Source organism: Sarcophilus harrisii, chromosome 1, assembly GCF_902635505.1.
Source record: "Sarcophilus harrisii chromosome 1, mSarHar1.11, whole genome shotgun sequence".
Taxonomy (NCBI): domain Eukaryota; kingdom Metazoa; phylum Chordata; class Mammalia; order Dasyuromorphia; family Dasyuridae; genus Sarcophilus; species Sarcophilus harrisii.
In genome coordinates, this window is record NC_045426.1 from 662,570,060 (window position 1) to 662,597,068 (window position 27,009).

Here is a 27,009-nt window from a genome sequence, read left to right on the forward strand (position 1 = left end):
GATTTGAACTTGCACCCTGATTTCAGGGCTGGTGCTCTATCTACTGCACCATCTAGCTGCCCCTCATCACTATATTTCTTAGCCAGTTTGTTTTAGTGATTACTACTTTATACTTGAAGATCTTTAAGCCATTTTGTTTGCTTTTTTTTTTTCATTGATTCCCTTAATATTCTTGAACTTTTGCTCTTCCAGATGAATTTCCTAGCTTTATAAAAGAATTTTTTGGTAGTTTCATTGGGATGGCATTGAATAGATAAATTAGTTAGAACTGTCATTTTTTGGCTCAGCCTCCCCATGAGCGATTGATATTTTCCAGTTATTTGTGTGAAAAGTGTTTTTGAATTTTGTTCGTAGTTCCTGGTTTGTCTCAGCATGTAGACTCCCAAATATTTTCTGTTGTCTGCAGTTATTTTAAATGGGATTTCTCTTTCTAGCTTTGTCCATGATCTGTAGAAATGCTGACTCATGATGGTTTACTTCATATCCTGTGACTTTACTTGAAGTTGTTTGTTGTTTCCCCTCGTTTTCGAGTCTGTTCTCTAGGATTCCACAGGTACACCTGAAGGACAGTTGATACACCACTTCTATTCATGTTCTCTTCTCCCCGGGCAGGATTGTGGAGGTGGAGCAGGACAACAAGATGACTCCTGGCAACCTGGGCATTGTCTTTGGGCCCACCCTCCTACGCCCCCGGCCCACCGAGGCCACTGTGTCTCTCTCCTCCCTGGTGGACTACCCCCACCAGGCCCGCATTGTGGAGACCCTCATATCCCACTACAATGTGATCTTTGAGATCCCTGCTGGGGAGGTGCAGGAGGAGAGCCCCGACAGTGAGGTAGGTGTGCAAGAGGCAGTCCCTTGACCGACATTGAGCCTACCCACCATGGCCAGCTCCATGGAGGGATGCAGCTGGACTGAAGATTTCCCCAGGAGTCACACGGGTCCCTGGATGCTTTGTCTGTAGAACAGATTACACACCGGCTACCCGTGTGCTACAGAAACCGAGATTACCTTTATTCACATTACCTATCGGCAGGAATCCGTATTATGCATCATAGTATTAATAAAGCCAAATCCTCGTTTCTGTAGCAGTATCAAACTCATAACTTGCTTTCCCCACCATCACCCCAAGAAGTAAACTATATCATCATGGTTCTCATTTTGCAAGTGAAGAGACTGAAAACACTGAGGAGAGTTAGGACTGAGTTTCCATGATCAGGTAGCTAGGAGTATTTGAATTCAGGACTCGTGGCTCTCAGTTCAGGACTCCCCATACCATCTCATCAGTTCCTTAGACCCTAAAACTCCCCAGAAGCACAGAGCAGAGCCCCAGACCCAGTGGGCAGCCCAGAGATATAAGCCATAGCTCCCCCTTTCCTCAGCTTCTGCGTTCCCACCTCGTCCCCGGGGTGTGCTGGATGTTTGGAGAGCGCAACCCTGCACGCAGCGTGGGATTACCCACACTTAGTTGGGTGATCCTGGGCCTGTCTCAGTTTCCCCACCTGTAAAATGGGGGTGATAATAAAAGCACCTACCTACACAGGGTCATTGTGAAGATCAAATGAAATATTTGCAAAGTCCTGCCATTTAGTAGCCACTTAATGGATACTTGCTTGCTTTCTTCTTTTGTTCTTCTTAGCCTCAGTTTTTCTCATTCATTTGTAACGTTAAAAAATTTAAGGTAGGGGACAGCTAGGTGGCGTAGTGGAGAGAGCGCCAGCTCTGATATCAGGAGGACCTGAATTCAAATCTGGCCTCAGACACTTAATACTAACTAGCTGTGTGACCCTGGGCAAGTCACTTAACCCCAATTGCCTGGGGGATGGGATGGCTTAAGGCACAGATGGAGCAACTAGTTGGCCCAGTGGATAGAGCGCTGGGCCTGGAGTCTGGAAGGCTCCTGAGAACCTTAATAGCCTGAGAAAGTCATTTCCCCAATCTCCTTTTGTTTCCTCATCTGTGGAATGAGCTGGAGAAGAAAATGGCAAACTACTGCAGTGTCTCTGCCAAGAAAACCCCAAATGGGGTCACAGAGAGTCTCAAATGACAGAAAACAGCTGAACAAGAGGCACAGAGTTCTGAGCAGTCAGTTTATTAGGAAAGCATGAATTTATCAAGAAATAGGATCTTGACTAAGACCCAAGGTAGGGAATGGCTGCCCTTTTAAAAGTGTCCTTTTAGGGATGTGAAACAAGTGATGATTGGTGAAGAACTGGGAATATGGGGCTGGCAATGAGCCCCTCCTTCCCTCCCGTGACTAAGAAACGTTCACTACTTGGGGCCACCTGCAAGGGGGAAGAGCTAGGGGACCAGATGTCTTTGGGTAACAAGACAGATGTTCTTCAAGGCTAACGTTTTTTTGTCTCAGGAATAGAATAGTGGTTAATAAGAGAACTGGATTTCTAAACCCATTAAGGGACAGCTGAATTTCTCAACAAAGTTCAGAGATAAAAAATCATGATTTAGGCGGTTATCAAGACAAAAGCAATTAAGTGTAAATAAGATCAATTAAAAAGACATCGAATCTGATCATTTTGTGTTCATTGGGATTGATAATACTCATATTCCATATTTCTGGAGGCCATTGTAAAAAGAAATGCTTTGTAAGCAGTAAAGTAACACAGAAGGATTTGTCAGTCAGTCAGGTGATTCCCCTGCCCTCTTGTTGCCATCTCTGGGAGCTGAAGATGATCTTGCCTTTTCCCCCCAGAAAGGTCCTTAAGGAAAAGATAGGGTTGTCCATCTATCTCCTGGAGGGAGAAGGGGATCTTCATTATAATTGTTAGATTTGCTGCCTTGTGTCTCTGTGTGTTTTGATAAAAGAATGATTTATCTAGAAAACAAGAACCAGAATATGCAAAGAGATAAGGAAAAAAAGAAGGAAATGCAGGGAGAACAGTACTTTTAGGCCTTAAACTTCATTCTAAAGCAGCAGAACCAGTTAGCTGAATGTATTTGTCGTTGTTGTTAAGGCAGAAAAAGGTCCAGGATGATAGATGGCCCTTGAATTTTTAAAAAAATCATTTGGTTTTTTTCCCCAATTACATATAAAGGTAATTCTTAACATTCATTTTGAGTTCCTCTCTCCCTACTTGTGCAATCTTGTAAAACATTCCATGTGAGTCATTTTGTGGAACAAATCTCAAACTAGAAAAAGAAAAATAACGTGCTTCTGTCTGCATTCAAACTCCGTTGGTTTCTGGTGGAACCTAAAGCTGGAGGCGATAGCATTTTTGAACATTGGAATTTCATCTTTGGAATTGTCTTGGATCATTGTATTGCTGAGAAGAGCCAAGTCTTCATCAAACAATATTGTTGTTACAGTGTTTGATGTTTTCCCAGTTTTTCTCACTTTACTTTGCATCTGTTGATGTAAATTTTTCCAGTTTTTTTTTTTTTTTAAGTCATCCTGGCTCCTTTCTTACTATGCAATAAATAGGATTCCATCACAATTAGGTACCAAAGCTTATTTAGCCATTCCCCAATTGATTAGCATCCCTCAATTTCCAATTCTAGCCACCACAAAAAGTGCTGCTATATATATTTTATATTTCCCACCTCCCCTTTTTCAAATCTCTTTAGGATATAGACCTAGTACTAGTATTACTGGGTTGAAAGGTATGCACATTTTTATAACCCTTTGGGCACACAGTTCCAAATTGCTTTCCATAAAGATTGAGTTGATTTTCAGCTCCACCAACAGGGCAATAGTCCCATTTTCCTACATCCCCTCCAACATTTGTCTTTTTCCATTAGTCAGTCTGATAGATGTGAAGTAGTACCTCAGAGCTGTAATTTTCAATTTTTCTAATCAATAGTGATTTTTGAGCTCTGATAGAGGAAGCCTGTTCCTATCCTTTGAACACTCATCAATTGGGAAATGATATATTCTTTTAAATTTGACTGTTTTCTATATATTTTTTGCAAAACCTTTTTTGTTTAATATTATCAAAATTATCCATTGTACATTTTGCAATATTCTTTATCTTTATTTGGTCCTAAATTCTTCCCTTTTTCCAAAATCTGGTAGGTCTTTGTTTATGGCATCACACTTTATGTCCACATCATGTACCCCGTTTGACCTTATCTTGATATGGTGTGAGATGTTGGTATATACCTAATTGCTAAAAAAAAACCCTTCAATTGTAGATCTCAGGCTTTCTGGGGAAGGCTTGGGGAGAGGGTTTTCTCTGACGTCAAGATAGTGTGCTATAGTGAATAGTGAGGAAGATTAGGTTTAAGTCCTGCCTCTGACAGGTACTAACTTTGTAGGAGGGGAAGCCTAGCACGTAGCATGTTGTCTGGTACATAGTGGGTGATTAATAAATATTGATTGATTTTTGACCCTAAGCAAGTCACTTAATCTTAAGTTGGCTGGCCCAGGCAACTCTTTAAGATTCCCGAGTGTAAGAGAAGCTACCAGGCTACTTGATGGAGTCTTTTAAACCAAAATCTGGGCCCAAAACCCTATCCAAATTTCTCTGGGATATAGCTTAAGCTTTATCTATATGGACTCATTCCTCCCAACTTCTCTTTAGGATGGACCAGCTTCTGAGCATCCTAGGGGTGAGATACCCTTCTTGGAAGTGAGTGAAGATACACAGGATCTGGATTTCCAAACGGATGCATATAGAGGTGAGCCCCCTGTATGGTCAATATGTGGGGCAACCGTATCAGCCTTTGGTGTGAGGTAAAGGGGTGTATGTGAAAGTGGACAGTCTCAGATTGGATATGTGGAAAGAGAGGGATGAAGGGGTGGACACAAAGGTTGCAGGCCCCGACGACGGCGATATTGATGTTAATAGGGAAGTTGAGGGAGGGTTTGCAGGGAGAGATGATGAGTTCTATTTGGACATGTTTAGTTTAAGATGTTCAGAATTCCTTGGTGATGTGGGACTGGAGGTCGAGAGAGAATCTGGCCTGGATCTCCAGATCTGGTGGAAGCTGATAAGATCATCAGGTGAAATAGTAAAGAAGGGGGAAAGGAGGGGGCTTAGGAGAGAGCTTTTGGGGACAAGCTGTTACTTTCAAAGAAATGCTTGTTGACCGACTTTTGTAGTTTGGCTTCCTTGGCCATCACTCATAAACTCAGCCTTCTGAATCCAATGGTCTTTTCTGGTTTTCTTGATGTCTGCTTCCTCCTCCTCCTTGTCTTCCTCCCTGTTCTCTCTTCCCTCGACTTACACTTTTTTTTGGGTCTGCACATTCCTGGCTGTTACTCCTTCTTGGTCTCCTCTGGTGGATCAGCAGCATCCATTTCTTGCCTCCTCCCCCTGTTCTCTGTCGTGGCCCACCTTCTCTCCCCATTCCCTCTCCCTTAGGGCTTTCATCAGCTGCCATAGTTAGCCTCTCCAGCCATGGGCCTCCCAGTCTCTACAGCTAACCCTCCAATAATCTGGTGCTCAGCACCAGTTGCTCGTTGGACAGCTCTAGCTGTGTCTCCCATCTCTCTTCAGACTCAGTCCCAATAAAATGGGACTCATTTCTCCTCCTCCCTTGAGCAGTCCGGCCCCACCAACTCTCTGGTTACTGGGGTCACACCTTTCCCACATCTCTCATCAGTCCTTTCTCCATATCTTTGAAATGCTTGCCTCTTTTGATGCAACGTACCTACTCCTTTCTTCAGGCCTCATTCTTGCCGCTTCTAGGTCTGCTCTTTCCAATTCAGTGGCCAAAATCATTAGCAGTTCTTAAGGCATGGTTCTGACCATATTCTCCCCAGCTTTATTAGAAAGTTTCAGCCTTTCTCCATTGCTTCTAGGATAAAGTAAACATGGAGTTTGGAGAGGCAGCTAGATGAGGCCTTAGGAGGAATACTGACCTGGTGTCAGGGAGGACCCGAGTTCAAATTCAGACACTTAACAGTTAGTAGCTGTGTGACTCTAAGTAAGTCATTTAACCCCAACTGCCTGTCAAAAAACCCAAAAACCAAAAAAAGAGAAGGCAAGTTCTCAGGGAGGAGACGGGACCAGTTCTTTATTGTCCTTGTAGCCCTAGTTTGTAGTGTGCACACAGCAGGGATTTTAGGAGAATATGTATTGAATGAATGTAGAAGTGAGTTGTATTTCCTCGGTTTCTCTAGAATCCATTAACCGTTCCAATGACTCGGACTCCGAACTAGAAGACAGCTCGGATTTGCAAGTGTCCGATGGCGCCAGCGCCCTGCGCCGACTCAGCCTCCTGATGAAGCAGGAAAGCGAGACGAGCACAGAGGAAGGGTCCCAGAGCCACAGCGGGAGCGTGGAGCAACTGGACCCCGTCAGAGGGGAGCAGAGCGATGGTGACGACGATCAAGAGCCGGGCAGAGAGGGGCTGGTCCTGCAGCTCTCTTCCTACAACACCAACCAGTCCAACAATACCCTCCCTGTGGGGCTCGCCCTTACCCCCGAGGCTCGGCCAGGTGGCTGGCAGCTTCCCACAGTCAGGCTGAGGGGTGGGAAGCTCACCATGGGCACTCACGGGGAAAGGCGGCCAGAGTTTGTGTGAACGGAAGCTGTCAGCAGAGGATTTGATCTCTGCCACAAAGTTTTGGGGAAGTAATAGATCTATTCGAGACATAAACCCATAGATCTGCAGCTGGTTCTGGGCAGAGATAGGGCTGCTCCAGATGTTCTGCAGAACTGCACAAAGGCAGGCAGCTTTGTCGAATGTAGATCAGTTAGACATGGCTGCCACAGCTTCAATCATCCCACCTGATCACTTTTTCCCTGGTCCCCCTATGGGAGTTTCACTGAGTTTTTTCACTTTTTTTTTTCTCCATGGATGTGGAAATATCTCCATCCTGGGCATCGTAATTCCTGCCTCGCTGATTCAGAGAGCCAGAACTTTTACTTTAAAACAATGGGTTGCTTTTTTAAAAATGGTTTTAATTTTTATTTTTTTGGTGTAGGGAGTCGAAGGAGCTCTCAGGGGGTAAATGTAAATAATACGATACATCCCCTGAGCCATCTTGGATTCAGTGCCCCCAGAGACCCAAATGCTTTTAGTGTATTATTATAAGAGGTAGGGAGTAGGCGGGTTCCTTCTCTTTTAAAGCCAGTCTCCAGTAACTTTATCAGGCCCCTGGTGGGCCTAGGGTGACAAAAAATGAACCCATCTTCCGGGCTACAGCCTTTGTACAGCATTAGGTTCCTGATCTACTAGGAGCTCTGGTGGGTGAACAAGACTTTTAAGCTTTGCAAAATCTGCAAGTGTGATCCTTCACAGGTAGAAGTTCAAAAAAAACCCCATTTCTCTAATTCAAACCTAGCCTTCCATCTCTCTCCCAAAGATCCTGAGGTGTCTGGCAGGGTCACTTTGATCCCAGTGGGGTGGTCATGGCTGGACTTATTTTCACAAACTGGGAAAATGCCTTTCCGGCTCTGGACTACGAGTACGTAGTGGGAAGTGCACTTAGGAGGATCCTGACCCAGGAGCTGGATGTTCCCCTCACCGATCCTTTAGAGCATTTCCATGCGACAGTAGTATAAAATGTCGTGGGAATGCTGGCCAGGCTCTTTTCTCCCTGACGCTGACTTGTACCGCTCAGTTGATATACCATCCTTACCAACTTGCCAAAACCTTGCTCTCATTAAAATTATGTATACAGACATGTAAACACTGCTTTAAGGCTTACAAAAAGCTTTCCTCCCAACAGCCCAGGGAGATCACGCAAGGTTCCTCTCTTTACCAAATGGTCGCCCAAGGCTTAGGTTATAAACTTGTTCCTAGTCACTCAGCCACTGTTAATGGTAAGAGCTGAGATCCAAATCTGAGTCTCGTCTTTTCCCTGAGCCACATGGAGCACTCCTGGGTCTCATTTCATCCCTTAGCAGGATATGAAGCTTGCTTGGGGCTGCTCGTAGAAACTCAGAATAGAGGAAAGATTGTTCTACAAACTGAGACTCTGTTTTGGCTGTGGGCAAAGCATATTAGCTGCCACAGTCGGAGAAATCTCTAGTGGTCTTGTGGAAGCACAACACTCATGGTTTGTATAAATGTTTATTCATCTTGCTGGGGACTCTGAAATGCACGTACATTAAAAAGTAATTTCTTTGCTTAAAAATAAAATCTGGAGTTCATTTCCTTTTCTGGGAACTCATTCTTGCCACCAGCCTCTCAACTGAGAATTTCATTGATTTTTAAGGTGAAAGGAATAGTGTAAATCATGAAGTCTGAGCCACCCAAGAGATAACAAGGTTCAAAAGGTATCCCAAACCTCAGATATGTGTACCTGGGTGTCAGGGCTTTTGAGTCCCAGGCTTACGTGTTCTTTGTTGAACAACTCACGGCAGCAGCACAGGAGGGAAGGCACCTCTCCACGGGGGCAGGTCAGCTGGGACTTTCAAGGCAAACATCCCACCTGCTCTACAGGAAGGCCACAAGGGGGCAGGCTGCTTTTTTCTTACACAAAACCTAAATCTGCGTGTCACAACAGTCAGAGGCTTCTCAAAGCTGCTCTCGAAAACGTCACACAGACTGGGAGGAAATCTAGGATCACACCCGGCTTCTCCCTCTGCCAGTTCTGCTATACCTGCTGCTACCTAATGTCAGGAGCATGCCAGATTTTCCTCCCTTACTCAAGAACAAAAGGAATAAAAGGGGCACTCATTCTAGAGGCCCCAAGAGCAAGCTTGGCCATAGAGCAATGCCCATGGGCACCAGCACCCTGGCTATTCTCAAGGAGGCCAAATGCCAACTTCCTGAAAAGAGGACAAATAGAAAGATACCATCTTGAAAATAGCTGTCACACCCTCATTTGTGCCAACTGTAGCCTAAAACCAGTTTAATAAGAATGTACCCTGGAACCCTACCTAATTCTCATTTATTGGCACTAATTTAGATAAAACTTGGAGATCATCAGATCTTATGTTCCCAAAGGAAAACCAACCACTCGTTTCAATTAAACTGTTTATTAAGTACTTGTCATAGACAAAGCACTGTACTAGGCACTTAGGGATAACAAAGATGAATGAGACTTGCTATATTCTAGGAATTTACAGTCTAACATGAGAGATCACAAACAAGTATAATACAAGGTAAAGTTTAACAAAGGTAAATTAAATCTAAACAAAAAACTGAGCATAGAAAATTTTTACAGGACAAATAAATGTTCATTCAGTGCTTTTATGGTTGCAAAGCACCTCACACATACCCATGTAATGCTCAAAAACACTATGGTAGATACTGCCATTTAACAAATAACAAATGGTCAATGAGATTTCATCCTCTGCTTTTCCTCATTCCAAGTCCAGCACCATTTCCACCATTCCACATTACCCTTTTTACCAAGGATAAGGTTTCAAGGAAGAAATGAACCCCTCAGGTCAAGAACTGGTAATAACTTCAATGGGTAGAAATTAAGAGGGTTTCCAAATAAGGAACCTTAAAACAGTGCAGAATAAAACCTTAAAACAGTGCAGAATAAAATTATACGATTGCTTATTCAGGTCAGGGGGACTTCATTCACAAAGAGAAGACATACAAAAGATCAAAGATGAGTTGTCATTTCTCCTCGACACAATAGAAGCACTACAAGTTTTAGGCAGGAAAATCGCCTGATCAGATCTGTATATAAGCCTTATTATCCGGCATCTTTGCAAAGAATGGTTTGGAGGCCAAGATGTAAGATCCAAGACTTACAGTTTATTTTGTGAACTATTAATCTCCCCCACCATTTCCATCCAAAAAAGATCCTCTGCCATTTTTTTTTTGTCTCCAGTTTGTCCTGTTGGGTGAGTGAGAAGGAAAACTCTAGGCTTTCTTCACTGGGCCAGGTAGCACACACAGCAGCCCGTGTGTGAATGGCGTAGGAGGGTCAGCCCTCTTCCCAGGCAGATCTGCTTTGCATGCTCGGACAGGATTCAGAGGCTAGTACATTTCCAGGGATGCTGGGTAATAAGAGTGGGAATCGATCAACAAGCATCGAGTGGCAGGCAGTGTGTCAAGTAGTGGATATGGAGAAAAGCACAAATGTCCCGCCCTCCAGCTGACATTCCAGATAAGGTAGACAGCATATATACACATGTCAAAAGTAGCTGAAGAAACCAACAGAGTTCACATAAAAGACAATATTTTAGGTAAGTCTTAAACAAAGTCGGGGATCTGAAGAGGCAGATGTGAGCTAGGAGAGTATTCCAGCCAAGGGGAGATAAGAATTTTTTGTGTGAGAAGCAAGAAGGTCCCTAGGCCAGTTTGGCTGGACCACCCAAGAGGGGGAAGGGAAGTAAGAGATCCTAAGGTCCAGGTTATGAATTAGAGGGCTTTAAATGTCAAGAAACAAAAACAGACCCCCCCCCCCAAAAAAAAAAAAAACCCCACCAATTTATTTGATCCTAGAGGCTACCAGAGTTAATGAGAGTGAGATGGTCAGAACTGTGCTTTAAGGAAAGGCCTTTGGCAGTTTTATGGAGGATGTATTAGAGAGCATGGGGATTGGGTTAAGAAGACCAATTAGAAGAGTCAGAGAAGGGAGTTACTGAATAGCTGTACAATTCTCACTCTACCCTAAAAGGTTAAAGTATTCTTTTACCATAGAGATCCAAGATTAAAGACTGTGCTTTTGTTTGCCTGCTATACACCAGAGAAAACACTACAGCTGGGATACTTAAAAACAGGCCACTGGTGGCTCAGATTGGGCTTAAGAGGGATTTGTTTCCCAGCAACCCATTAGGCAAAAACTCAATTAGTAAGATTTATAATTCACCTCTGATACAAATCTTCCTGCAACTGACTGGACATGACCCTAGGTTCTCAGACTGTGCCAGGTTCCTTAATGCTGGAAAAGCTATAGGTCTAGACACGGTAATGGGCCAGCCAAACAGTTGTAGTCTAATAGTGGCTATGGTACCTTATGAAACAATCTACTAAAGTGTGGGGGGTACAGAGGGCAAGACAGGGAGAGATCATTTTTAGGAAGAGCCTAAGAAAAGAACAAGAGAGGGGAGAAGAAGGGCGAAGGAGGAAGGAGGAAAAGAAGTATACACACCAACAACAAGAGTAGGATCAGGTCTGAGGTGACTTGTCAAAGGTCATGCTGAAAAGCAGCAGAGGTTTAAACTGAGCGCTTTTCTATGTACATACATCAAAGAAACACTGGACTTCCTGAATTTTTGAGACACAATTTAGCATTGACTTTCGGTCCTTTGGGGGTAGGCTGAGCAAAGTCCTGACCTTGTGGACCTCCTGGTTCCATGGGAGAGGTAAACGGAAGACAGCCTTGGGAGGGTGGGCCTGGCAAAGCTCCACACAGGGCAGGGGCTGAGGAGGGGAAGGGTTCCCTTTCTGGTTGCAGTCTCACAAGGCATGGTATGGCTCCTTTGGTGATGCTACTTGAAAATTTCAAGGTCACCTGGGGACATAACCATTAACAAGCCACTCTTTTTCCCTTTCTCTAGGGTGCTCAGGGCAAACACTATGGACTTGGCAGAAAGGAATCCCCTTAAATCACAGCAAAATGAAGATAAGTGAATGGAGGCCTCTAAGCTTTCTAGTTTACGTTCCCCTATAATCTCTGAGAGATTAAGCATGTAGGGAAAGGTAGTGCTTGGATGGGAGGCCTCAAGAGATACCACAGACCTAAGACAATCTCAGAATTTTCTGGGAACCTGAGTAGACCACCAGGTTTGATGGAGAGTGAGCATTCTGCTTACAGGAAGGATTCATTTCCCCCTCCCCACACCAGCAGGTTGTTAGATTAAAAGTGAGCAAAAGAACTCATTTATGTTAAAAGAAAAACAGGTCCTAGACTAGAGTCATTTGCTGTGGGGTTCCAGGCTGAATATTGCAGCTGGGATTGGAGGGTGCTGTAATTGGAATGGCAGGAACCTCAAGGTGTTAAAATGGAACACAAAAATCTTTTCACCAAAAACTGCAGAAGTCAGTGCTGAATTAACTCGGTATCATCAGAGAGGTTGAAAGAATAGCCCCGACTTACTTCTCAGGGAGTCAGGAGCCCGTTACTGCACCAGCCGGTAAGTGATATATCTGCCGGCAGTTTCACTGGGTCTTATGATCTTCACCACCTAAAAATCCAAAACGAAAAAGCCCACCTTCATTTGTTGAATACAAAGAAAAAATATAAAATATAAACACATTTAATCTTAAACTCAATGTCAGCTTTTCCACAAACTTTGATTGCATCTTTTCCACATAGTAAATTGTTAAAATACTTTCAAAATATTACATCACTAGAATTGATGGAAACAATGTTTGTGTGCTTAGGTTTACACCTTTGGGAGAATTCACACATTAAAGCTCACACCTTTAAGAGAGTTTACACATTAGCTCACATATTAGTTCACAAGTTCGGGAAATTTACAAGTTAGAAACCCACAATCCCACTCTCTTAGAGGAGGAGTCAACCTTTGGTTTCACACCTTTAAGAGATCATATGTAAGGAGCTCCTGGAGTCAGTTGAAGAGATTGAGAGCCAGAAATCAGTCAAGAGATTCAGAGCCAGGATTCAGAGAGAGATGGAGGCTAAAGCTTGCAGAGGCAAAGGACTAGCAACAAGAGCTCTCGGAACCAAGGAAAGTTAACTGGGCTACTATTTTGGAAGAGACAATAAAAGACTGGATTTTAACTAGCTGCATTTGAGGTGATTATTACTTTGAACTGAAACTAAGGCTGTCTCCAGAAGCCCCCCAAAAAATCTGCTCCCAGAGAACCATTATATTTTAGAAAAGAAGGGAACACCACAATAAATGATTCCTCTGTCATGTAATCTCAAACTGGGTTATAGTGGGAAGAGCACTCCATTTGGAGGAGGACCTGGCTTCAAATACTGGTTCTGCCATTTAGCTTGACTCATGTGACCCTGAGCAAGTTACTCAAACCCTTGAGGCCTGTGATTTATTCATAAAGTAAGAAGGCTTTTCTAGCTTCCAGCTCAAACCTACAATTTGAGGAATTTTTCTAACACACTTATCAGATGCTGTTCTCTCTCCTTCTCTTAAGAGGGAGAAAGCACTAATAAAGGGAGAAACAAGAAAGACTTTCTTAAGGAAAAAGAACCTGAGCTGGGCTTTAAAGAAAACCTCAAACGTTCCTTGATGTGAAGGTAAGGAGGAAGTGCATTCCAAATGTGGGAGACCATTTTCCCTGGTAGCCAGAGATTGTACACAGAGAAACAAACAGATCAGAGAGCAGACACAAGTCGGAGAGGTGGCAAGAAAAATCAGTCTTAGAAGAGAAGCTGGACAGAGCCAAAGAGGTTTGTATGTTATGGTAGAGAGCAGAGAGTCATGGATACTCCTCGAGCAGGAGCTGTAACGCCTTTTAGGAATATCTATTTTGCAGCTACATGGGTTTGCATCATTGGAAAAACATTCTGATGAAGTCACAAATCTATGTATCTGAGCGTGGAGGATGGACTAGAGGGGAGACACATGGGAGGTAGAGAAGCCAAGGTGGAAATTTCTTCAATAAGCCAGCCAAGTGATGAGGGTCTAAACTAGAACTAAAGGGCTGGCCACGGGCGTGGTGAAAGGATGCTGGACATACATGTAAGGGGGAAAGGCAAGGGGAAAATGAAGCCGCCTCTGAGGCTGCCAAATTGACAAATTCTAAAGGCTGGAAGGCCACTTGTCCTTGGCCAGCTCTGTTTCCTTACCTGTCCTCGCTTTATTCCAAAATAACGTGCTACTGGATCTCCAGCCTGGATTCTGGGCAACTGGTTTTCTCGAAGCTTACTGATGAATAGAGTGAAGGAAAAAACAAACCTGGGGCCCTAGTAAAGAGTTTGGTCCTATGGCAGTCTTTGCTGCCCCCTCCCCCAACACAAGCCACTTGCCACACCCTTTTCAGGTTTCCTCCACCCACTCAAATAAGCACTTGATTCCTAAAAAGAAAGAGGGCCAGGGAGGCATGAAGGATACTATCTCGCCAACAGCTCCGTGACTTCCTCTTTTGTCATGACAACATGCTCTGGAACCAGCTGTAAAGAAAAACCAGCCAATTATGAGATGAGGAGGAAAATTTGGCGGGGCAGCCCCAGCCAGGGACTATAGCTGTGTTGGCTCAGCCCACATTCTCAAGCCTATCTGTTCCAAATGCTTTCTCAACAGTTAGATATCTGGGGAATCTGATCTCCCACTCAATGAACAAGCTTTTGTTAAGTGTCTACTCTGTGCAGGCACCTGTGGACACAAGCACAGAAAGCGGAACACAGGGCCCACCCCGGAGCAGCCACACAAGCCTATGGTCCCTAGACACGTACCCTTGTTGGCTCCTTGCTTTCTAGGCCAGAAGCCCTAATCCCACCACTGCTATCGCCTGCCCAAGCACGCCCACCTGTCGCCTGTTAAACCAGAACGCCCGCTCATGGCCAACATGCTTCTCACTGGCTCTCCATGGGCTCCCAAGGGATGACCTTCACAGGGACTCCTGGCACCTGGCTCCTAGCAAGCGCTTGATAACAAAACTCATGGCCATGAGTGGCTCTGGCTGACCCAAGCTTTCCTCCCTGCTCCCTGTGCTGGCCTTGGCCTCCACCAGCCCCCTCCTCACCCTGGCAGGGGTTAATCGGCCCTCCCACTTGCGCTTACTTTTCCCTATCCCACTATTCTTCAAATCAAATCCAAGCTCAAGGATGAAAGCTTTTCCTATGACTTTGGCCACACAACTTTCCTCATCCTGAATTGCAGAAGCAAAGAAGCGAGCCCTAAACTTTACTTCTGGCTCCTAATCACTGGGCAGCTTGCCTCATTTCTCCACTGGAACAGCGGCTGGAGGTAGCCTGGGAGCAGCATGGCCCTAGGCTGAGGTTTTCTAGCAATGAGCCTTGACACAAACCCCTTTCTCTCTCCCAAGGTCAGAGCTGGATCATCTCTAAGGTTACTTCCAGCAGAGTCTACAACCGTTCAGTGTCTTTTGAAGCACATGCATATCTACTTCCATATTGTTTCTTTTTTAAAAGTTTTACTTTAAAAAAAAAGATTAAGGGGGAAAAAAACAGAAAAGGAATACAAAACAAAATGAAACTAAACAAAAGAGAAGACTATCATGTGCCCAGCAGAACATATGGAAGGATTCAAAATATGTAACAAATTACCATATCAAGAAAGTATATATTAGAAGAAATTACATTCATGAGTGTCCATCTTTTCTTTACTTCCTTATGAATTGTTCTTTTGTTCTCTGCTGTGCCCCTTATTCTCCCCACCCAAGTTATAGTTAAGGATAGATTGATGTATTTATATGTATATATAGATACGTACCTACACACACACACACTTTTCCTACCCCTGCTAGCTCTTTGCTTTAATTCTGCTCCTCAACTTACTTTGCTATTACTTAAGCTCCCCCACCCATGAAGCCCTCCCTCATCATCTTCTCTCACCCTTTGCTTCCCCATCTGCCCATCTCTCCCCCCTTAGTTCTCTACACATTTTGGAGGGTGCTATACTCTTCATGGTATATATGTAGTATTGCCTATTGAATTCATTCCCAATGTAACTAAGTTTTCAGAACAATGAGCCCTCCTTTTCTCCCTAATGCCTCAGTGTCTGTTCTTCTTCTGCACCTCATTTATAAAACAAAATTACTATTTTTGCCTTAACTTTGCCTCAATCTTTCTTTTGAGCTACCCTATTGTTGATGTCAATCTTAAACATGTGGCCTACATTTCCCATGAAAAAAACCATCAACATTTGTCCATACTTAAGTTTTTTCAAACTGATCTTTGATATTTACTTCTATATTCTTTTTAAGACAGCTTACAGCTCTTAAGAACACACTGCTTTGGATACACACAAAGAGACTGGTCCTGCACTTCATTATTCTTTTTTCCCTAATGAGTTCACGTAAAGAGCTGACTTACCTCATGTTCAGTGATATTGATGAGCAACTCCTGCTGTAGAAATTGTTCTAAGATATACTTGGGCGCCATGTCAACCAGGGACTAAAAAGAAAAGAAACCAACACTGAAGAAATGAATCTCTATGAATCTGATAGGTCTATATCTCAAAGGAGTAAAAGAGGAAAGGACCCACAGGTACAAAAATATTTATGAGAATTCTTTTATCATGGTAGAGAACTGAAACTAGAGGAGTGGCCAAGAATTGGGAAGAGGCTGAACAAATTATGGCCTATATAATGGCAAATTTCTGCATAGTACAAAATGATATAAGGGCATTTTTGAGGGAAAACAAAAATAATAAATCAGGTTTTTTTGTTGTTGTTGTTTTTAAATGAGGGGTAGGTTTATCTAGAAATCTTTAAGCTCTGAAATTCTTTAATTCTTTAGAAGCAATCAGCAATAAAGCCCTCCTAATCCTATATTTGGTTCCAAAAAAACAAGTGCCCTTACAGTAAAACTAATAAAGATATGCAATAAAAGCTATTGAGGAAGCAGCAGGCATACTGAGGCTGTAGGTAAAACAGCCAGGAAGGTCTGAGTTCAAATCTGGCCTTAGATATTTACTATTTCTATGATTCTGGGGCAAGTCACTTCACTTGCCTGCGTTCCTCAAGTGTAAAATAGGGATAATAATAGCACCTCCTTCCCAGAGTTATAAGTATCAAATCAGAGCATATTTGGAATAGCACATAGTGCAATTCCTGGTACATAGTAGGTTCCACTGTAGGAACAGAGTTACTGAGTACCATACAGTTCATGATTAAGAAATTAAAGAGGCCAAAGGGTGGTCAACTACTCCGAATCTTCACATCCATCATTATGAATATTTCCTTCAAGGAGAAAGTTGGAAGTCGTGTCATGCACACTAGGAAAACGAAATGATCTTAATGGAGAACAAAGCTGTTTTGTGTATTCAAAGCTTCAGGTTCATCAGTCCTACTACCCTTCAAAGGCCAAGCCAACTCTAATGTAATTAGACCAAAACAAAAAGAAAGGACAAGGATAAGGGGGAAAAATTTATAATAGTGCTGTTCTTATTCAAACAAGTTATTAATACTGAAAAGTAGTGAATGGACCAAAGAGCCAGACCATGATTCTGATTATCTCTACTTTCAAGAGAACATGAATTCATGTTAAACTTGGAGAGACAATGTGGCACAGCAGAAAGAGCACTAGTTTCAGAGCCAGAAAACCTGGATTAAAGTCCAGTTCCTATCACTACTGCCCACTGTCAAGTCATTTGGAAACTCCCTGCCCCATTTCTCAGCACTAAAGCCCAGCAAGCAGGCTGTGCCCTGAGCTTGGCACAACAGCAATCCTTTGCACTCTGGATGATCTCACCCCCTGGCCAAGTGTGTTGTCTGAGGGATGTTCTGTGAGGGACCAATGATCTTACACACTCATAATCCCTGCCAAGTGAGCCAGGTTCTGAACCTCTCTCTATTCCTGCCAGGCTAACTCCAACGATTACAAGGCTCAATGACCCTTACCCAACTGAACTGCAAGACTGAACAGCAAGTCTTCCCAAGCTTCTTAAATGGACTACATGAGGTGATGACAAAGTCACCAAGGGTCCTCAGGGTGGCCAGGCCCTATTTTGCACAGTCCTACAACAAAGGCGAAGACTGTAGGAGCTGAAGGAGACAGCAGTACTGGCCCACTTTACTCCCCAATCACAGCCAAATTACTGTTGTGGTTTTATAAAATGCTCTAGCAGCAAGAGGGGAAACAAAAGTAATCCTGCTCATGCATGAAGCAAACAGGAAGTGGTTCAAACATTTGGGATGTTTCGACCACTTCCTTGTCTGACCGTCCCAGCTCTGAGTGACAGGATGGCTTCTTGAGCTGGCTTTGCATTGCACGGGTCCCAAAGAGGGGTCACGAAGACTGAGGACAATGCCAAGGAAATCTTGACCTCCAAAGGCAGGGTGAGGGGAGAGCAGGCTTCCCTCCTCCATTGGGCGGGTTCTAAGCACCTGCTTCGCAGAAGGCGTCATGCCCTGCTGCACCACGATGAGGGCTCTGGTGATGTTTTCCTCCTGCATCCGCTGGCAATACATCTTGATGGTCTTTATTCCAACTTTTGGCTCCTCTGGAAGGATAAAACACAAGACTATTTTCAGCTACAACCTTCCCTTTGGAAACTCTCGCCCTTTTAAAATCTTCATGGCCTCCAAACTCTTGCCTTACTTCTCACTAAACACAAAATTCAGTACTTCAAGAACCCAGTGTAGGTCTTCTCTCACAGGATGATACAGCTTGCCATTCAAACATCTAGTGGATGGTTTTCTTAACTACTATAACCAGAAAAATTCATTAGCCAGTGGGCAAATTTCTGTGATGGACTACTCTGAACTGATGCAAAAAGTTGTAAATATGGAAACTTTTCAACTTAGTAGGGTCAGCTAAATCTCAAGTTTCACTGGTATAGCCTTTGAGCACCTAAGGGCTCAAAGCTAATAAAGTATTAATGCCCAATTTCTAAGACTTTAGCCCTTCCATCTGCTATACAAGAGAGAATATGAGGCATGAAATCAGGAAGCTAGCAAATCTACACTGCTTTTTTTGCGCTCCAAGGCCTGAGTTTTGGTGAAATGCTTCCCTCTTTGAAATGACGGAGCTGAACTTGATCTCTAAGGTCCTTTCCATTCTATGATGACAGTACTGGGAAAAACCAAAGGGAGCCCGACGTGGCAGATTTGAGGTAGACACAGAAATGACTTTCTAAGGGAATAACGGGTATACCCAGATGGGATTTCCAGTTTACATAGAAATTTACAAGCACATGGCACAGAAGAAGCTCTGATAAGAAGAAAGAATATCGATAAAACCCTAAGATCCTAACTCCAAAAACCATTCCCTGTCTGGGAGGAGAGCTGGGAGTTTACCTAGAAGCTACCACACTGGATCAAATATAGCTTTGTCAGAGAGTCATCTTTTCTGACAGACCTGCTAGGTGTGGTCACAGGGCACAATTACATCAATCACAATTCATGCTTCCACAATATACATCAACACTGTACAAAATGTTTTCTTTCCCATAACCCCACGAGGTAGAAAGTACATTGTACCAATCCCAAAGCCCTGCCTCCCAAAATTTTGGGCCAAGATATATATTTAATTCATTTTACAAGACAATGAATTTTCATTAGTCACTTCTTTACCTGGGAAGAAGACAAACATCTGGTCTGTGGGGTCATCATTGTGGGCCACCAATACAGTAAGATCAGTGCGTCGAGGCCGTCCTTCACTGGGTTTATCCCCAAACTGGGCTTTGAACTCTTCCAAAGTCTGATCTAATTCATCCTGGGTCACCAAGTAGCCCCGATCATGACACAGCTGTGAAAGAGCCAAATAATCAATCAGAAAAGACTTCAAGAGAACATTCTGTCCATCTAGCATGGGGGATAGAAACCTACCTTTTTTGTCTATAAATGCACAAATCTCACTCATAGCCTACCATTCAGTAACTCTCACCAACTATCTTGAATTTCTCTCATGCCTAACCTGAATCCCTCTTGTGTACTTACCACCTCTTTATCCTGAATAACTTTGTTATCAGAGACATATTTGATGAGCAATAGGCCAGCACTGTCCCAACTTCCTCCAAGGTCAATGTTTTCTGTTATTCCAAATCTGTTCTGTTTCTATATAAAGAATTGCAATACTGACTTTTCATACTGTAACCTCTACACCCCAGGCTCTAAAGGCAAGTTAAATTTCTTCTTCCACCAAGACAATTCCAATAGACTTGGGATAGAAAGAGCCTTCTACATCTCATCTGACTTTTTAAAACAGCTTTTTATTTTCAAAATATATGCAAAGACAGTTTTCAACAGTCACCCTTGCAAACTTTGTGTTCCATATCTTTTTTGCCTCTCTTCCTCCCATCCCCTTCCCTTGACAGCAAGTAAACCAATATGTTAAACATGGGCAGTTCTTCTATACATATTTCCACATTTATTATGCTGTACAAGAAAAATCAGATCAAAAAGGAAAAAAAATGAAAAAGAAAACAAAAAAGGTGAAAATGCCATGTTGTGACCCACATTAAATCCCCATACTCTTTCTTCTTTCTGGATGCATATGGCTCTATCACAAATCTATTAGAAGTCTCATCTTACTTCAACAATCTCCCTTTTCAAATTTTCTAATTTTCTTGTTTGGCAAAATGAGAAAAATAATAATAGCTCAAATTTACATAGTGCTTTAAATTTTGCAAAGCACTTTACATATATTAATTTAATTTTAACAATAACTCTAATGAACATAAACAGATTCAGAGAGGTCAAGTGATTTGGCAACATACCTAGCATACACCTGGGGCAGGTTTTGATCACAGCTAAGTACTATATTACTCCCCCACTTAGGAGTTATTTGCCATTCCTCCATAAAGAATGGAGGGAGGGAGGGTAAGGAAGAAGTTCAGCAAATCAACTTACATATAAAATGAGCCAAACAGTATAGGTAATAGCTACTGGATCCTTATCCCAAAAAGAGATTAAAGAATGAGGAAAAGGACAGATATGTATAAAAACATTTGCAACAGTTCTCTCTGTGGTAGCAAAAAATGGGAAACTGAGAAGATACCAATCAAGTGGAAAATGGCCAATAGTAAATAAATGTGATAGAATACTACAGTGCTGTAAGAAATGATGAAGAGGATGGTTTCTGAAAAAAAGTAAGAACAATTTATATAATAACATTTTAAAGATAATTAACTTTGAAAGATTAGGAACTCTGATCATAATTTCAAAAGACTCACGGATGCTATCTACTTCTAAATGACAGACTTAGTGCAAAGTAAAACATTTTCTTTTCTTTCTTATACATGGCTACCTTGGAAATGTTTTGCACCATTTTATGTAAGGAGGTGGGTTTGTCTGACTTTTTGGTCTTCTCAATGGATAGGGGAAAGGAGAATTTGGAGCTTAAAATAAAATACAATTTAAAAAAAAACTGTATAGGTAATGTTCTGGATCCATAGTCTTCCTTCTCTGCAAAGAAAGGTGACAAGTGCTTTCTCACTTTTTCTGCCAAGATAACTCTGCTCAATATAATCTCGCACAGCCTTCAATTCTGCCTTGGACTATTCCATTTACACTGTTGTGATCACTGGATATCTTTCCTAAGTTGGCCTATTTTTCTCTGCCTCACTTCCTAAGTATTCCCATGTGTTATGGGCTAGAACTCTGAACTTGAAACAAAGGATTCTTACAAGGTACTAAGTCAGTGGAACTGATAGAGACAATAGTTATCTAATTGGTTTAGTATGATTGATTAAATGCTACAATTTAATGTTATAGGCCAGAACTTGAAACAAGGTACAAAGTGGAATTGAGGAAACAATGGTTAAATCTAGTTTAGCATTGATTTAATCTTACAACAAATAATGGTTTCCTGGTGATATGACGATTGGTTTGTACTCTGTGTGTAGTAGCTTAAGCTAGAAGCCTCAGAGTCTCATCTGGAGGCTGAAGGCTGGAGCACAAACCCTTGGACTCAGACAGATTCATCCCATCTCCCATCACCTTGATGGCAGGCTCTCCTCCTTTGCTTCTCCATTGAAACCAAGACTTTGGAAGGCCCCCAGAAAATTAGCGGAGACCCAAGTGAAGGAGACAAGACTTTGAAGGAGATAATAAAGGATTTGGACTTTAACACCTGGCTGTACTTATGATTACTGAACTGAACTGAAATGAAGGCTACTCCAGAGATCCCAAGAAAACCTCAACAGAGAACATTTTAGAGATAACATTATACTATGCTTCTCTGAATTTTTCATGGTTCTTGTTTTTTACAGCACACTAATATTCACGACACTCATGTATCATAATCTTAAACCATTTCCACTTGTGGGAATCTTTAGCTACTAGTTCTTTGTCTAAAAAAGCTGCTATATTGGTGTTTATGAGAGTCTTTCTGTCTTTGATAGTCAAGATAACAAGGGAACTAACACATATAAGAACTTATCTCCTAATGGATAAATGACCAAAAGACATGTACAGTTTACGCAAGAAAAACTGCATGATGATCAACCTTGACTTAGTTCTCTGTAATCCAAGATAATTTCAAAAGACTCATAACAGAAAATGCTATCTACACCTAGAGAAAGAACTATGGAGTCTGAGTGAAAATCGAAGGATACTATTTACACTTTTGTTGTTTTTTTCTTTGTCATGGTTTTTCTCTTTTTTTTCTGATTCTTCTACAACATGACTGTGTTTAATATGACTGTACATGTATAACCTATATCAGAACTCAAAATGTTATGAAAGATAAAAATGAATGTTGAAAACTTAAAAAATGTTAACCATTTGAAAGAAAGCTCTACTTGGAAAGACCTACATGAACCAATGTCGAGAGAAGTGAGCTTAGAACCAAGAGAACATTGTACCCAATTATCAATAAAATTATGTGATAATAAACAGGGATGATCTTGTTTCTTTTCAACAATGTGGTGATTCAAGACAATCCCAATAGATTTGGGATAGAAAGAGCCATCTACATCCAGATAGAGGACTATGGGAAATGAATATGGATCAAAGCATAGTATTTTCACCTTTTTGTTTGTTTGCAAAGTTTTTCTTTCTCATGATTTTTTCCCTTTTGATCCGATTTTTCTTGTACAGGATGATCAATGTGGAAAAATGTTAGGAGAACTGTGTTTAACATATCAAATATCAAATTGATTGCTGTCTTGGAGAAGGAAAATAATTTGAAACATAAGGTTTTACAAGGTTAATGCTGAAAATTATCTTTGCAATGTAGTTGCAATAAAACACTATTTTATAAAATAGTTTTAAAAAATTTTATAAAATAAAAAAAATACTATTAAAAATAGTATCCCCCAAATTCACAATAGATGGGAATAAGCAATGTTTTGAGAGGGAGAATTTGGAGCTTAAAATAAAATACAAATTTTAAAAAATCTGTATAGGTAATGTTCTGGATCCATAGTCTTCTTTTTCTGCAAAGAAAGGTGACAAGTGCTTTCTCACTTTTTCTGCCAAGATAAGTCTGCTCAATATAATCTCACACAGCCTTCAATTCTGCCTTGGACTATTCCAGTTACCCTGTTGTGATCACTGGATATCTTTCCTAAGTTGGCCTATTTTCCTCTGCCTCACTTCCTAAGTGTTCCCATGTGTTATGGGCCAGAACTCTGAACTTGAAGAGGGGGTGCAAAAAGACAAGTACATAATTTGCTGTTGGTGGCGCTACACATTAATCCAACCATTCTGAAAAAAATTTGGAATTATGACTAAAAAAGTGACTAACATCTCCATACACTTTGCCTGTGAGGCAAGCAAACAAGTCTAGTTAATGCAGTAAAGTTACTATGATGGAGACATAATCAGAGATGGCGCTCATGCAAGGTGAGTCAAACTTTTACCACTAACTTCCTTTGAATCTCAAAGGACATAATGCAGGATCTAGCGGGGGAGACAAACAAGCTATACATAGAATGAAAAGGAAATCACCAAGAGGGAAGGCACTAGAACTAAGGGTTGAGAAAGCCTTCTTGTAGAAGATGGGATTTTAGTTGGGCCTTAAGGAAGACAACTGTCCAACTACCACATATGTAGTAGACAAGCAGCAAGACACTCAACATAAGGGAGAAACAAAAAAAAAAAAAATCCTATGCCAGCCATTTCAAACTACCACTTCCCTTCCTTTGGAGACAGCTTATGAATCTGTACCTAAAAGCTTTTGGAATATCCCCAGATATTTCCTGTTAGGATTCCTGCTTCCAGGAGAAAGGGTTCACCTTCCCTGTCATCATCAATACCAGCTGCTAACCAACTGCTACCATTTAGCAGGGAAGCCCAAGAGCCCTGCGAGGAGCAGAACTCCTCTAGGTCATGGGTCCTGGCCCAGCCATTATCCTGAGAAAACCTCCTGTGGGGATGTGGCCTCCAACTGCATGTGAGAGCGCTGCAGTCACAAGCTACTGAAGACCAGAAAAGAATGCCCCTTGTCAATATTACTGTTCTATAAGAAATGACCAACAGGATGATTTCAGAAAGGCCTGGAGAGACTTACATGAATGGATACTAAGTGAAATGAGCAGGACCAGGAGATCATTATATACTTCAACAACAATACTATATGATGACCAGTTCTGATGGACCAGGCCATCCTCAGCAACAAGATCAAGCAAATCATTTCCAATGGAGCAGTAATGAACTGAACCAGCTACTCCCAGAGAAAGAACTCTGGGAGATGACTAAAAACCATTACATTGAATTCCCAATCCCTATATTTATGCCCACCTGCATTTTTTATTTCCTTCACAAGCTAATTGTACAATATTTCAGAGTCTGATTCTTTTTGTATAGCAAAATAACGTTCTGGTCATGTATACTTATTGTGTATCTAAGTTATATTTTAATATATTTAACATCTACTGGTCATCCTGCCATCTGGGGGAGGGGGTGGGGGGTAAGAGGTGAAAAATTGGAACAGGAGGTTTGGCAATTGTTAATGCTGTAAAGTTACCCATGCATATAACCTGTAAATAAAAGGCTATTAAAAAAAAAAAAAAGAGTGCCCCTTGTCTTTAGCACTACAGAAGCATCATTGAAAGTGATGCCCCAATTCCTACTTCATCACTGGGCTTTAAGGAGCATGGGATCTTCCCAGGTGACTTCCAGCCTCCTCTGGGTTCTCCTGCCCTTTACTGCTGACTTGCTGGAAGAGCTCCCCAAACAAGAAGCACTAAAATGGGAACCCACAGACATGGGGGCAGCCCCTGCCTGAGGACGGCGAGCAGCCCAAGAAGCGTTCCCCGTTTTTAGAAAGCCGCTGCCCAGGTGTCCCATTCAGGAAAAGCACTATGCGGCCGAGCCGGGCTTGTCAATTTTATACGAAGAAGTTAAGTTTGTTTTGTTTTTCTTTCTATAAAAAAGTAAGGAGAGAAGAGCCACATGAAAATGGCGCAGCGGCACATTTTGTGCTAACAAGGGCTTGGGAAAGAGTGCGGCTCGCCACTGATGGAGAGGAGCCGAACACAATGGATATCGCTGGCTTTAAGAAACGATTACCCCGCAGTTCAGAGAAACCTCCCAGAGCTCTTGATTAACGGAGTGACAGCCCTGGGCTGTCGCAAGTGGGAGGGAGAAGTTGTCAGCCCCCTGACCTTCCCCCAGGAGGACCGGAAGACCTCTCCATCCTGCGCCCATCTTCCCTCTCCCCTCCCACAACCCCCCGCGCCCCTCCCTCTTCCCTCCGCTCCCAAGCCCGCCACGCGCCCCCAGCTCGCCCTTCTCCCCTCCCACAATCCCCCGCGCGCGCCCTCCTCCCCCCTTCTTCTCTCGCGCATCCCTCACGTGCTCCCCGCCGTCTCTTACAGCCCCCGCTTTCTGCCTTAGCTACCTCCGTCTTCCCGCGCCCCTTCCTTCCTCCACCTCTCTCGGGAACAAGGGAGGCCACTCTCGTACCTGCATGATGGTCTTGCGGATCTTCCACAGCCGATAGGTCTCCTCCTCGTCATCCATGTCGCCTTCGCGTCAGGCCGCAGACGCCACTGAACGCTCCCGAGCTTTCGGGTACCGCGAGTCCCTCAGCTAGGACCCTGAAGAGGTAAATGCGTCTGCGCGGGGACCGACGTCGAAGCGAGGGCGTCTGCGCGAGCCCCTGCACCAAGGCCGGGTGGAGGTGTCTTTGAGAGTGCCTGAGCGTAAGAGATCAGGCAGTGCGACAGACGAGCCGACAGTGTGCTCGGAAGTCTGCGGTTAGTTTTGTTTGTGGCTGCCGGGAAGGTCTCGCGTGTCTTTGGGCGCAAGGATGGCTGGGAGTTGTAGTCTTGCAAATTGTTAGTCCTCTCAAATCCTGGGGTCCCGGATTATCAGGACTGGAAGGGAGAGGCGTCAACAACTCTTAGGTTTCTTGTATGTATGTGATCAGTGTCAGGAGGGACACAGGATTTAGACAAGCCTTTGTCTAAACAAGAAGTTATTGAGATCCATATCATCTGTCTCATTTTATTGAGGAATAAACAGGTCCATGGAAGAGGAAAGAGATATTTAGAGTTACCCAGTAATTCAGGAGAAGTCAGCCTTGATTCCATAAGTCAGCACTTTTCCAATGCTGAGAATGTGCCAAATGGTCGATCTGTCCATTGATCTTGGTATCCAGGGAATCACATTTATCCTAGACCTGACAGGGCTTTCATCAAAGGTTAGCTAGTCCAACCCCTATCAGGACAGGAATCCCATTGACAACAACCAGTCCTTGCAGCGAAGCTGGTTAATTTCCATCTAACAAAAGAGAGGGACCGTTTTGGAAGTTTGAGTTATCTGTTCAGATCTAGAAAAGATCTTATAGATCATGAACCAAACCTCTCATTCTGCAGAGCACAGAGAAGTTAAGTGAATTAAAAAAATGAGTTGTTCAAAGGCACATGGGTAGAATGCTGGAACTAGGATTTCAATTTAGAGTTTATGAATCCTATTACATCACTCTTGGCTCTATGCACTCCAGACCAAGAGGGCTTATTTGTAAGGGGCCAAAAAACACAGATTAAGCAGCTTCAACAGAAAAAGATAACTGGACATTCAAATTAGCATCCAGCTCTCCAGTTGAGAGATTTTGAAACCCAGACCCTGATCCTAGCAAGACTGGGAACCCTTCTCTTTGTTAGTAGAGGTCCTTTTCCCAAACAAGCCTCCTCACCATGCAATAGTGGCAGAGAACGAAGCTTCTTGGGCCTCACTACCTAATCCCCAACGTCCTTCTGGGTCTCAGTTCTGCCCGTTTGGGAGTTTGTGCGTGAGGGCCTGGAGTTACCAGCTCGGAGGGCCTGCGAGTCAGCCTTGGGGACTTGCAGGCCCCGGCTCAGTTAGTAACTCTCCGCCCGGACTTGCTGATTGCCCATGACCCTGGGACATCACCTTTAGGCAGAGTAAGCGGGCTATACTGGACGCCCGGGGCCCCTAGACGCCTTAGGCTATGGCTACACAGGCTACATAAGGCCGCAATCCTGAGCGGGTGACAGGTTGGGTGAGCTGGGGCCGCATTATCCGGATAGCCGCAGTCTCTACCCAGACTAGCGCACTAGCTGACAAATCGGATACGAGCATCAGTCCCCTGGGGCCAGGAGAAAGCCGGGAGTCAGGTGCTCCGCGGGCCCAGCTGCTCTGCACAACCTGCCCCGCCCCGCCCCTGAC

General features: G+C 43.1%; 2 protein-coding genes across 4 annotated transcripts in view; one reads left to right on the forward strand and one right to left on the reverse strand.

Annotated features, from left to right (window-relative positions):
• Positions 1-8,060, forward strand: part of ARHGAP45 (Rho GTPase activating protein 45) — a 43,368-nt gene extending 35,308 nt beyond the window's left edge. The window contains 3 exon segments of the mRNA XM_031948031.1: positions 613-835; positions 4,539-4,635; positions 6,083-8,060. Coding sequence (XP_031803891.1) covers positions 613-835; positions 4,539-4,635; positions 6,083-6,486 — 724 coding nt within the window. The 3' untranslated portion in view covers positions 6,487-8,060.
• POLR2E (RNA polymerase II subunit E) overlaps positions 1-26,946 on the reverse strand; it is a 30,136-nt gene extending 3,190 nt beyond the window's left edge. Inside the window, exons 1-8 of one of the 3 annotated variants that reach the window (XM_003760831.4) lie at positions 25,282-26,945; positions 19,003-19,177; positions 17,815-17,930; positions 15,800-15,880; positions 13,857-13,915; positions 13,592-13,670; positions 11,915-12,002; positions 8,877-9,869 (exon numbers count right to left, since the gene is read on the reverse strand). In XM_003760831.4, coding sequence (XP_003760879.1) covers positions 11,937-12,002; positions 13,592-13,670; positions 13,857-13,915; positions 15,800-15,880; positions 17,815-17,930; positions 19,003-19,177; positions 25,282-25,338 — 633 coding nt within the window. In that variant the 5' untranslated portion in view covers positions 25,339-26,945 and the 3' untranslated portion in view covers positions 8,877-9,869; positions 11,915-11,936. Of the gene's footprint in view, positions 1-8,876; positions 12,003-13,591; positions 13,671-13,856; positions 13,916-15,799; positions 15,881-17,814; positions 17,931-19,002; positions 19,178-25,281 lie in introns of those variants that run through there. The other 2 variants (XM_031948029.1, XM_031948028.1) reach the window with 2 other exon arrangements.
• Between the last annotated feature and the right edge of the window lie 63 nt (positions 26,947-27,009).